General features: G+C 41.1%; 1 protein-coding gene across 1 annotated transcript; it reads left to right on the top strand.

The window, feature by feature from the left end:
- Positions 1-2,995: 2,995 nt before the first annotated feature.
- LOC109901813 (maternal B9.15 protein-like) lies at positions 2,996-12,634 on the top strand. The gene is made up of 5 exons (XM_020497787.2): positions 2,996-3,141; positions 8,905-9,082; positions 9,225-9,362; positions 10,031-10,361; positions 11,568-12,634. Exons 2-5 carry the CDS (start codon positions 8,910-8,912, stop codon positions 11,769-11,771), a joined length of 846 nt encoding a protein of 281 aa, XP_020353376.1. The 5' UTR covers positions 2,996-3,141; positions 8,905-8,909; the 3' UTR covers positions 11,772-12,634.
- The last annotated feature ends 1,276 nt before the right edge of the window (positions 12,635-13,910 follow it).

The following is a 13,910-nucleotide window of genomic DNA, read 5'->3' as shown; positions in this document are numbered from 1 at the left end:
TAAGTGGGAGAACTTGCACAATTGGTAGCTGACTAATACTTTTTTGCCCCACTGTAGGTCTGTAACAGTTTGGGTCTAGAGTGTCTCCCCCTTTGAGGAGGGGGGAGAAACGAGTCCTATATCGACATAACCTGAAAGGCCACTCAGCAAGGAAGAAGCCACTGCTCCAAAACCGTCATAAGAAAGCCTGACTATGGTTTGCAACTGCACATGGGGACAAAGATCATACTTTTTGGAGAAATGTCCTCTGGTCTGATGAAACAAAAATAGAATTGTTCAGCCATAATGACCACCGTTCTGTTTGGAGGAAAAAGGGGTAGGTTTGCAAGATGAAGAACACCATCCCAACCATGAAGCATGGGGATGGCAGCATCATGTTGTTGGGGTGCTTTGTTGCAGGAGGGACTGGTGCACTTCACAAAATAGATGGCATCATGAGGATGGAAAATGATGTGGATATATTGAAGCAACATCTCAAGACTTCAGTCAGGAAGTTAAAGCTTGGTCGCAAATGGGTCTTCCAAATGGACATTGACCCCAAGCATACTTCCAAAGTTGTGGTAAAATGGCTTAAGGACAACAAGTCAAAGTATTGGAGTGGCTATCACAAAGCCGTGAACTCAATCCTATAGAAAATTTGTGGGCAGAACTGAAAAAGTGTGTGCAAGCAAGGAGGCCTAAAAACCTGACTCAGTTACACCAGCTCTGTCAGGAGGAATGGGCCAAAATTAACCCAAATTATTGTGGGAAGCTTGTGGAAGACTACCCGAAACGTTTGACCCAAGTTAAACCATTTAAAGGCAATGTTACCAAATACTAATTGAGTGTATGTAAACTTCTGACCCACTGGGAATGTGATGAAAGAAATAAAAGCTGAAATAAATCATTCTCTTTACTATTATTCTGACATTTCACATTCTTAAAATAAAATGGTGATCCTAACTGACCTAAGACAGGGAATTTTTACCAGCTCGAAATGTTTGGGCATAGACCTGGAAAGTATGACAAAACTTTGCAGACTAACTCCTCCCCCTTTGGCAGTTCTATCTTGATGGAAAATGTTGTAGTTGGGGATGGAAATCTCAGAATTTTTGTTGGCCTTCCTAATCCAGGATTCAGACATGGCAAGGACATCAGGGTTGGCGGAGTGTGCTAAAGCAGTGAGTAAAACAAACTTAGGGAGGAGGCTTCTGATGTTAACATGCATGAAATCAAGGCTTTTACAGTTACAGAAGTGAACAAATGAGAGTGCCTGGGGACACACAGGGCCTGGGTTAACCTCTACATCACCCAGAGGAACAGAGGAGGAGTAGGATGAGGCTACAGCTAAAGGATATCAAAACTGGTCGCCTAGTGCGTTGGGGACAGATAATAGAAGGAGAAGATTTCTGGGCATAGAAGAATAGATTCAGGGCATAATATACGGACAGGGGTATGGTATGGTGTGGGTACAGTGGAGAGAAACCTAGACATTGAGTGATGATAAGAGAGGTTGAATCTCTGGAGGCATTAGTTATGCTAGGTGAGGTCACCCCATGTGTGGGAGGTGGGACAAAAGAGGTATCTGAGGCATGTTGAGCCGGGAGTAGGGACTAGGGGCTCTGCAGTAAAATGAAACAATGATACCTACCCTAAACAACAGTATACAAAGCATATTGACATTAGAGAGAGTCATAAAGTGAGGCATAAAGCAATCATTGCTGGGAGCTACCTAAGACAACGGGTAAGACAGCACCAGCTGTCTTAGACAACAACAACAGGTAAAATGGCGATGAATGTGCAGAGAGGGTCAGTTAACTACACACAGGGCCTGAGTTCGAGGCTGGGGCCGACTGATAAACAAAACAAGCAAAATGGTGTACCGTGAATCTTGAACAGTCCAGCAGGCATCAGCTATGTAGCCAGGTGAAGAGCAATAGATGAAACAGGGAAGTCGTTACTACGCCAGCAACCGGGAGACACAGCGTTCATAAAATGAGCAGGCCGGGGCTAGCAGAAACGTCTTCATCGACGTCCGACAAAGGCAGGTTGAGGGCACATCGGATGGAATTACATCGGCAGACCAGTCGTGATGGATCTGCGGGGCTCCGTGTCGACAAAGGGTCCAGGCCAATTGGCAAAAGAGGTAGCTGGAGTAATTTCGTTTTCTAGCCGGGAGATGCGCCTGGCTCAAGGCTAACTGGTGCTAGCTTCGGGACAAGGGCGTTAGCCACTATAGCCACTCAGTAGCAGCTAGCTAGTTGCAATGATCCGATGCAAAGGTCCAGAGCTTACGGCAGGAATCCGACAAAGTAGTGGCTTCTAGTCGAGTTAGTGAAGAGTCCGGGAGGCATCAGCTGTGTAGCCGAGTGATCATAGGGTCATCTGGTTGTCAGAGACGACTGATGGTACCAACATGCAGGCCTAGGAAGTCACTACAATCACACTTACATAGGGTCAAAATAACTTTGAAATGAACATGGAAGCTTATCACAGATGGATTTCAAGTTGAGTAGACTGACATTTTACATTGAGGGGCTGTTGTTGTAGTAGCCTTACAAGCCAAAAGTTGTTAGGCCTACTATTCATCAATATAAATAATAATTGGTTAGTACTATAATAAGGTTATAACATGGTGAGAATTGAATGATAGCCTATGATAGTAGAAGACCCTCAGTTCACCCGGGCTTACCATATTTGGTCTGTAGTGGAAGTCTCAAGGTGTAGTAAAAGGGAGTCAGCATATTGCTCATAGCACTGAACCAGGAAGTGAGTCATATTGACGGTGTTACTTCTCGCTTGCACCAGATCCTCCTACGCAACAGATGGAAAACCTCAATTGCAGATACCTCGCGTCCTCTCTCTTCGTCTCTTTATCAAAACCCATTGGAGGAGAGGGCCAGAGGGGCGGGACCTCTTGCTTTCTCATCCAATGGGTTTTGAGAAAAGACGAGAGAGAGAGGACGCGAGGAGAACGCAATTGAGATATTCCCAAAGACCAACGCAAAACCAGGAACGTGGACCGCTTTGACTGTACTAAAGAGAACAAGGAAGCAACATGTGCCGATAACTATACAAGTAGTCTGATCACAGCAATATAGAGAGGAAATAGAGACAATTGTCATTGTACCGGATATTTAAAATACTGCTGTTATTATACAGGTAAGGGAGAAATATTGAGAAGTTTACCATATTTGTAAGTCAACCTTTTGATGTGATTGAAAAATAATTTTGTAAACAAATGTGGAATCTTTTCACGTGTGATTTAAATAACTTTGTTATTGTTTGGTTATTACAAACGTTGTAAATGCATTTATTATTTTGGGAAAATGTTGCTTAATGACTAGAAATTACAGCAATTACAACAGCCTACTCACCAAGTCAATCCTTGTAGCATGTAATAATTTAATTGTAGCCTAGTTTAATTGTTGTTAGCTTTTTTTATTCCCACATCGGAATATTATTGAAGTTTGTATATTTTAAACAATGTAAATTTATTCTTTAGGATAAACGCAGAATCTATTCAAGTAAACTTTTTGAATTTCCAATTACATGGGGGAATTTCCGCGTTGAGAACCCACTCCCCTGTTCAATGTTTTCGAACGAGGTAAAAACAAAAGTCGCCACCACAACGCGGAAAATTACAAAAAACACGGCTGAACGGAAAACCCAATCTGAAATCTGTTTGACGTGTAGCCTATAGGATGTGTGATCTCTAAATGATAACCATTTAATGTTATTCACAAGTTACATTATAGCAATCACTTGAGTTCAAGTGTTACAATGTATCCAATCTCTCCAGTATGGACTCTTTCCATGGGCTCAGGAAGCACATGGCCGGGCTATAGGACACTCAAATCCACTCATTTAGATCTGAAGTTTCAGCTGTTTTCTTGCAATTTACATGAACTTGCTATTAACAAGACTCACCACATGGCATGGGCCAACAATCTAATGTACTGTATATTCTGCTATAACATTACTGCGCTATAACCATAATATTCCAAGCAGCCATATTACACAACAGATATTAATTAACTGGTCTCAAAGAAATACAGACAGCAATTATAACACTGAAGCTTCTCACTGCCAGTGTTTACTCATTTTATTATATAAGTTATGGAACTGTGTTAGGCTAGGTGGACTGGTTCAGATTATTGGGACACCATGTCAACTTTCTCACCCTTGCACAACATGGACTGACATGTATGTTGTTATTGGGCTGTAGAGAGGTCATGTCTCAGTCTTTACACAAAGATCAATACAGGGGTTGCGGCAATACCAACACCTCAGTGTTACTGCTTTGTCTGTTAGAGGCAATGGGCTACAGTGTCCTGTCACTCAAAGACTCTGCTTCTGGAACGGTTGATCTGCTTGTAAATGCAATTTACCTACAGATCTGACTTGACTTAAAGACACAACCAGGTTAATTTTCACCTCTTTATCACCTGATTTATTACGAAAGGCACATCTCAATAAGAGGTCCAGGTATGTCATGACATCAAACAAGTGTAGGGGGGGGGGGGGGGCTTTCATCTTCAAATAAAATGATATTCATCATATACACATATTTAGCAGATGTCATTGTGGGTGAAAAGCTTGTGTTCCTAGCTCCAACAGTGCTGTAGTATCTAACAGTTCACAACAATGCACACAAGTCTAAAAGTAGAACAATGGAATTTAAAAATATATAAATATTAGGATGAGCAATGTCAAAGTGGCATTGACTAGAATACAGTATATACATATGAAATGAGTAAAACAGTATGCTAACATTATTAAAGTGACCAGTGTTCCATTGTTAAAGTGACCAGTGGTTCCATGTCTATGTACATAGGGCAGCAGCCTCTAGGGTGCAGGGTTGCGTAACTGGGTGGTAGCCGGCTAGTGGTGGCTATTTAACAGTCTGATGGCCTTGAGATAGAAGCTGTTTTTCAGTCTCTCGGTCCCACCTTTGCTGCACCTGTACTGACCTTGCCTTCTGGATGATAGCAGGGTGAACAGGCTGTGGCTCGGGTGGTTGATGTCCTCTATTTTCCCTCAAGCAAGAGAGGATGCCAATAACGTCACATCAGAACAACTCCTTGAAGTTTTCAGTTGTGTTTAAAAAACACAATTTTTCTCAAAATGTATTATTTGAACCTTAAGTGTGTGTACCAGAGCAGGCTGGTGAGGGGAGGACGGCTCATAATAACAAATGGAGTGAATGGAATGGTATCAAACATTCCATTAATTCTGTTCCAGCAATTACTATGCGCCTGCCCTCCCCAGTTAAAGTGCCACCATTGGTGTGTACATTACTGGATTTATACTCTGGAAATTATTTTTTAACTTGTACCTATGTGAAAGTGGATTCTCGGCCGTCACTAGCATGAAAACTAAATAATGGCACAGACTGTGTGTGGAAAATGATTTGAGACTGAGACTCTCCAATACAACCCAACATTGCAGAGTTATGTGCATCCTTTCAAGCACACACTTCTCATTAACCTGTGGTGAGATGGTATGTAAGATGGTTAAATAAAGAGCCAAATTGTAGATTATTATCATATTATTATTTGTGCCCTGGTCCTATAAGAGCTCTTTGTCACTTCCCACAATCCGGGTTGTGACAAAAACTTAGTCATTCTTATGTTTAATGACTGTATCGTATAGTGTGTGTGGCAGGCTTACAATGACGGCAAAAAATAACATTTGAGAGTGCGCTGACTAGAGGGGGTACTAAGCTGGAGGTTGAATGTTTGAAGGGGTACGGGACTATAAAAGGTTTGGGAACCACCGATCTAGGACATACAGATCTAGGACATAAATGAGGGTCTTAGCAGAATGCAGATTTGTTCATGGCATTACATTTTTTAACTGAAAAAATGTAATTTATAGACAGGAAGATGTTTCATTCTGGTCTCAGTGGTCCTAACATATTCTAATCTAATCATGAGCAACGTACACATCAATCCAGTCTAAATAAGGTAGTGAATGATTTAGTCATGACAGCGATAATGGCACTTTAATATGCAAAGTTTATGATGACAGATGAGGCAACCAGTAAATGACTGGGCCATCATCTAACATGAGGTCAGCTCTCTCAGCTGTAAGAGGTTTCACACTAGACTGCAGAGTGGAGTGGAGCATCGCACAGAATGAAACTTCTCACCACCTGTTGACCTGATAACCCTCGCCATTACATGCCCTGGCCTAGATACTGCACAAGAACCACATTACCAAGTTCAGAGATGCTCATGTCTCTCAATTTGCCTCTCAATGTCCTCAGTGATGTACAGTAGTGGGCAAAATATGTGTCTGTTAGTTACACTTTTGAGAAATTGCTCTACCGTTGTAGAATCTTAAATTTGATCACTCTGTTGTTGCTGAAATGCACCACAGGAAATACAGGGTAGCAAAACTAACACACAGTTATATTAACAATATTATACTTTTCATGTAGCCTACCTTCGGTCAGCTAATAACCTGACCACCGATCGAGCAACATTATACACTAAACGTTCCAATCCAGTCGCTGCAGGATTAATACAGGCCAAATTAAGATCCTACATCTATATGTTGCTGTGCAGTCTGAAAAATAACAAACATGTGGTGATAGTTGTGGTTGATAGTATTAGACTGAAAGACATTATGTGTCTGTGAAGTTAGAGAAGTGGTGAGACTGGGAACTAATCAGTCAGAACAATGTGATGAGTCGATAGTCTGTCTGTAACAGTCTGTTACTGGATTTCTGCAAAGATGTAGGATCTTCATTTGGTCACCCTGTTGCAGGAGAACTGTTCTGCACTACAGGACATTTTAAACTTAGTGTTTTTGAGGTTTAAAAAGGCTTTATAGTTTCCACTTTAAATTTCAGACTTGATTTTCCCTTACAAAAAATTTATCAACCCCTACAGAAACATACATGAATTATAATCCACATAATAATTCACATTTCCTGTTGATGCAGGATTATTTTCCTGCTGTAGCAAACTCGCTCAAATTAAGGTCATTACATCAGCCACGTCTCACTGACATTCCTATTGGGTTTTGGGGTTCTTCAGTCAATTGAAATTGGTCCATGTCACATTTTTAGACGGGATCACATGTATAACCAAATAGTCTACCCTTCTTCTGTACACCCCTAAGGTAAAAAGGAATACCATTCTGTCACCCCCCCCCCCCCTGTAAATATCCTGTTGCCTATCTAACATTCTTTCTTTCCACCGGCGGTGGGACGAGGCAGTTTAAGAGTGCAGACTAGAGGCACCACCTGCAAATGCTTTTCAGTTATGCCAGCAATCTGAAACAGGAAATCCTAGCTGAAAAACCATCATCAGCTGGGTGTAGAGAGTTGTCTTCAGACTGAGGGTACTGTTTGTAGTGTGCATCTGTGTCTGTCTGCGTGTGTTTATGTGAAAGAGAGATAGAGGGAGAGAATTTCGACATAACATCCTGAGCCACACTGAGTTCTTCAAGGACTTGTGACCGTGTACTGGTAGAGTCCTAATGAAAACTGCATTCTGTTATTCACTAAGATACAATCACAGTACTGTGTGATCATCAAAAGCATCTGAAAGCAATATTGTGAAGTAATAATGTAATGAATATGAGTTACAATGTGGTTACAAACTGTATAAGCTCACTGAACCTACCCCACTGGAACAATACTGGTTGAATCAATGTTGTTTCCTAATCATTTCAACGACCAAAATTAATGCTGATTCAATGTCATCACGTGGGAAACTAATTGGATTTGCATAAAGTCGTCAACGTAAGAGCATTTTGTCTTTTTTTCACCAAACGTTTAACCTAAATCCAATGACGTGATTTTTTTTCTCTTCAGATTTCACATTGATTTCACATTAGTTGAAACTCAACCAAATGTAAATCAAAACTAGATGTCGAACTGACATCTGTACCCGGTGGGACTGTACGGGAAAGCTATTTGTTATGTTGGTCCTAAGGGATATTAACTTACTTCTTCACTTGTGACCTATAGAAACAAATTGTTTCTGTATAATTGCTCAACAGTTTACGTAATGCCATCAGTACATAGTTGTGTCACCAGACAAAGTCTGTCACCTCCGGGAAGATGCTTAAGGTGGAATATAATTGTCACGCCTTCCTCAAGCTGATGCAACCAGTGTTTTTTTCTCTCCAGATTCTCCCTGACTCTCTCTGTATGTCAGGTCTACACTAACAACACCAATTAACCCTCACACCTCGACTAAACCAGAGCAGGACGTCAACACACTTGCACTTCTCACATACGTAGTTTCATGATGGCTAATCAGCTACACTGGCTCAGCGTTTCTGCTAAGCTGGCAAACATTACACTTCTTTGACCTGTACTGTAGGCAGGGGTTGTACTGTTCCTTCTCCCCTGTGTCAATCTGACACTGTCTGGCACTATTGAGAAGAAACAGACTGAATTGATCAGAAGGCACATACTGTACCTTTGGTCTGTACCTGAATCTGACACGTTTTAAGCATGTGACATATTCATATGCCAACATGGCCTATGAGTCTATTTGCATCTTGTTTGCCTGTATACAAATTACGACCTTTGGCTCCCAGTTTGTTTCAACAACAGAAGGCCAGTCTGACTTGCGTACATTGAACATATACCTCTAGTGTGGTCTGAAGGTAATGATAATAGAAAACACACAGTGGCTAAATACTCTAGGAAGTGGTCTTATCCGAGGAGCTGACTTCCTCCTGCCCTACATTAGATTGAAAGGTAGACTGTGAAATAGGGCTATTCTAGGGTTTGAGAAACTGAGAAAATAATTTTGTTGATAGTGGTGGTGGCTTGTGAATTGTACCCACGCTGTAGTTTTGGAATATTTTTCCCATGCTATACAGTTGGTTCAAATCTTCTAAATGAGTTGAGTAGCTTTACAGGATAGACTAATGTTTTCTGCACCTATCTCCTCACAGAAACGATGAAGAGAGAGGTCAACGCCGGGGTGAATTTCCTGAGACACCTAGCCGTGGAGCGGGGTGGCTTGGATGGCACCAAAGCTGACGCTTTTGCTGGAAAGCTGCGGCAACTTCTGGTCAACAAATTCAAAGACCACTGGTACCCCGACAACCCCAACAAAGGACAGGCATTCAGGTAAACAACAAGGGAAGTGAAATATTAAAGAAGGGAAGTAACTGGGTTGTTATGTCATGTGGGATGTCTCTGAGAAGACAAAGATATGAGGATAACTTTACTGGTACTGGTGAACAGCTCTCTGCCCTTTGACCCCTCTTAGGTGCATCAGGGTAAGCGAGGGGGTGCCGTGTGATGAGGAGGTGCTGAAGGCGTGTGAGGAGAGCAAGCTCAAACTCAGCGAGCTGGGCCTCCCATGTGAGATTGCACTGTGGATCGACCCACTGGAGGTGTGCGCACGGTGAGTCACACTATGTTACTCACACGTGAACAGATGTACACACACAGTGAGACAGTGACATACTCAGTCTCAGAGACAGAAGGCAGAGGAAGAAGGCTTTCATTCATCATTCATTGTACAGTCATACAGTCAGCTCTCTGGAGGTACCATATTTATCATCATGATGCATGTGTTGTACGAACCTGCCCACTATGTGATGACTCATCAAGTTACGGTAGGAGGAGGGTGAGACCAACTACAGTGAGGAAATGATCCCGAGTGAGATGGGTTGATACAAGTGAAACTGTTACACCCTTCAACCTTTTACTTCAGTGGGCTAAATCAGGGTTACACAGAGTGTTTCTTGGTAATCTTAAACAAATCTATTGTGAAACAAAAGTATACACCTCACACATATGGTTATGGGCTTAAAAAATAAGACACCTGTTCCATATCAGATATAGAGTTGAAATGTATTCAATTTAGAGTTTGCATCCCAATATTACACTTTATATACATCACAGAAGACTGAAATATATATATATTTTTTAACCCAATTTTTGGCGGCTTTTTATATTAATAACATTCCACCCATGAAGCCACTAGGACATTTGACTGCAGGAAAGGGCTACAAGGTTGTCTATAGGTTTTGTTACAGAAACTAATGTATTCTCTTTCCTCTCTCACAGGTCAGGGGAGAACTGCAGGTACTTCACAGTAGCTCGTTTCAAAGAAGGAGAAGAGGAAGATGTGAAAGGAGACAAAGATGTCGACCTGGATACGTCCGACTACCACTCCGCCACCTCGTCTGACTGTGGCTCTACTATCTCCAGCGACACAGACACAGAGGACGAGGGGAAGGATGGAGAGACGGTGGGAACAAAAGATGAGGAGGAGAAGAAAGAGAAGGAGGGAAAGAAAGAGAAGGTGGAGGGCATACCTTGTGTGATTGCCATGATGCCCAGGGTTCGGGACAGGTTCAGGGTGGAGCATGCTCAACAGAAGGTCACCAAAACATTGGTAAGAACTTTTCTGTTAATCTACATTACCTTAACCTCTCTAGGGTACGTGGGACAGTAGCGTCCCTGAAATTGCAGAGCGTTTCTTGAAAATATATGTTTTATACATCAAAGTAAAGCTTAACTTCTTGTTAATCCAGCCGTTGTGTCAGATTTCAAAAAGGCTTTACGACGAAAGCAAACCATGCGATTATCTGAAGACAGAGCCCCGCATACAGAAGCATGAAAAACATATTTCAACCAGGCAGGTGCGACACAAAAGTCAGAAATAGCGATATAAAAAATGCCTTACCTTTGATGATCTTCTTCTGTTGGCACTTCAAAAGGTCCCAGTTACATCACAAATGGTCCTGTTGTTCGATAATGTCCTTCTTTATATCCATAAAAACTCAGTTTAGCTGGCGCACTTCAGTCAATAATCCACTCAGTTTCCCTCCATCAAAATGCATACAAAATGAATCCCAAACGTTACTAATAAACTTCTCCAAACAAGTCAAACAACGTTTATAATCAAACCTTAGGTATCCTAATACGCAAATAAACGATACAATTTAAGACGAAGAATAGTATGTTACCATTACCGGAGATAAATAAGAAAGAACGCCCTTTCCTCCACGCGCTTGGAAACACTACAGCCACAATGGGAGCCACCTAGAAAAACTACAATTTTTTCCAAAAACCAGCCTGAAACTCTTTCTAAATACTAGTCTAGTGGAAGCCCTAGAAACTGCAATCTGGGAGGATTTGGCCTTATTATTAAAATACTAGCCATTGAAAATAGTGATAAGCTGAAAATTGTTGTTTTAGGATGGTTTGTCCTCTGGGTTTCGCCTGCCATATCAGTTCAGTTATACTCATAGACATTACTTTAACAGTTTTAGAAACTTTTGAATGGTTTCTATCCAAATTTACCAATTATATGCATATCCTAGCTTCCGGGCCTGAGTAACAGGCAATTTACATTGGGCACGCTTTTCATCCGGATGTCAAAATACTGCCCCCTACACCAGAGAGGTTAATGTGGTACCAGATCTCGCTCTCTGACATCTGCAATGTAGCACTGTGGACACGTGGATTCACGTAGCACCAGATCCTACACATACAGAAGAAGTGCTCTCTAAGTACTATCTGATTATTGATATGAAGATGAATTATAATCAGAATCCTATCTAAGATCTTTCTCTCCCTCTGTTCGCTCTCTCTCCAGCTCCATCCCACCTCTCAGCAGTACTACTACCACCCTGCCCCTGTGTGGCCCACAACGTACAAGAAGAAGGGTCCTGTGTTCCTCACCACAATATACGCGCCTCCGCCTCCCCCAGCGTTCGGCTACTACGTCCTGCCCCAGCCACCCCCGCAGTTCATCATGCCTTATGCCACTCTGCAGCCATGGGGGGCTGTGAAGAGCTAAACCAACTGGTTGGAGAGGTAAAACTGCTCTTTTACCTATGAGCCAATCACGATGGGTCTATGCAGGTTTTTGAAGGTGTGGGTGAGGCGCAGTTAAGATAGTTTGACAAAATATTTGAAGGGTTAGCGGGGAGCACATCTTGTTTCATTATCATTTTTTAATTGCTGTACACTTCTTTTTCTTATTTTTGGTGAAAATCAGTTTTGGGGATTTCCTCTATGTAACTTTCTTAGGTAGAATTGCCACTGAAGTAAACAAGGAATATACTAAAACAGGCATTTAGCAAATATTGCTACAGGCACTTCCCTAAGGGTTGCCAGTGTGTTTTGGTTTAGGGTAATCCGCTGATTAAAAGTAGTCTATTTATATTGCTGAAGTGTCTAGAATAGGCTTGCTAGACAGTCTGTTGCACATTGACTAGTTTAGTGTGATACTGTATTCCATTGTTTGAATTCAACTCTTACGCCGCGAGGTCCGGAGCCTGCTGGCTTTCATTTCTACCTGATAATGAATTACACCCACCTGGTGAACTAGTTTTAAATCAGTGCCTAATTAGAGGGGTATTCCTTCATTGGGTGCTCATAACATCTCAGGAATCCTCAGCAATAATCTGAAAGCCTAAGCTTTTTTGATGATTTTATATATTTTTCTAAATATTATAGACTACCTTTTCATCTGTCACCTCTATAAAGCATCAAAATGGTGAATGTGCACTGTAGGATATAGACCAGGGCTGCCCAATCATGGTCATGGTGGGCCTAAAACACATCTGGTTTTTGTTTCTACCTGGTAGTTAATTGGACTGTGATTGTTATCTGTCAAGTACAGACCTCTCTCTATTTTATAATAATTAACAGACCAACCAGAAGCTTTTTGTACATACTGTAACCTATTAAGAAATAGTAATTATCAACCACATTTTTATTTTATTTGTTGTCATTTATTTTTCCACCTGTGGGTGGTACCAAAACATTGTTGTAAAGTCAAATTCCACGCATATTTATGTATATTCTCTATTTTATATATCTTGATAAAGTTTTTAGTGTTGGTGCATGTATAATTTTAATAGTTATTTGTTTATAATTTCCTTTTTTAGAAATCTTTAGTCTGCTTTAGGCCAGATTGAAGAACAATCTGTCCTTAATGGCGATGTACTCTTATAATCTCCACCCGGCACAGCCAGACGAGGACTGGCCAACTCTCAGAGCCTGGTTCCTCTCTAGGTTTCTTCCTAGGTTCCTGCTGTTCTAGGGAGTTTTTCCTAGGCACCGTGCTGCATTGATTGCTGTTAGGGGTTTTAGGCTGCATTTCTGTATAGCACTTTGTGACATCTGCTGATGTAAAAAGGGCTTTATAAATAAATGTGATGGAGTGATTGCTGGGATAAAATGGGTCTGGACTGAACTGTATTCACTCCTGTGTAATCAGTCTTTCATGGATTTACTGTAAATACTTTTATATAGTGGAAATGAAAAATGCTTGGGTGATCCAAATGTTTAGCTTTAATAAGAATAGGTGTTTTCATAACTTAATACTTATATTCTCTATTTTTATACTAACTTTTATTGGCCCATTGATCTGCTTTGGATGCATATTTATTCAATGTTATGAACTGCCTTTTCCCTTGTTCTGAGTACAGAGCAGTACTCTGTTCACACGGTTATTACTGTATCTGATAGACAATTGGCCATGCTAATGTTTATGTTAAGCTGTGTCAGTTTTTATACTTCTCTCTCTGTCTTGTCAGCACATAACATTAAATCAACCGATTTCTAAAATCAAACTGTGTTTTTGCAATCTGTTACCTTGTGTATACTGTAGTATATTGAGAGAATATGTACAGTGGTAAGAAAAAAGTATGTGAAACCTTTGGAATTACCTGGATTCCTGCATAAATTGGTCATAAAATTTGATCTGAAATTCATCTAGGTCACAACAATAAACTAATAACACACAAACAATTCTACGTGTTCATGTATTGAACAGACCGTGTAAACGTGCAGGGTTCACCCTTGGATTTAATAACTGGTTGACCCTCCTTTGGCTGCAATAACCTCAACCAAACATGTTCTGTAGTTGCGGATCAGACCTGCACAAAGGTCAGGAGGAATTTTGGGACCATTTCTCTTTACAAAACTG

Source organism: Oncorhynchus kisutch, linkage group LG13 (assembly GCF_002021735.2).
Source record: "Oncorhynchus kisutch isolate 150728-3 linkage group LG13, Okis_V2, whole genome shotgun sequence".
Lineage (NCBI taxonomy): Eukaryota > Metazoa > Chordata > Actinopteri > Salmoniformes > Salmonidae > Oncorhynchus > Oncorhynchus kisutch.
The sequence above is the reverse complement of the archived record's forward strand: the minus strand, read 5'-3'. Positions and strand labels throughout refer to the sequence as shown.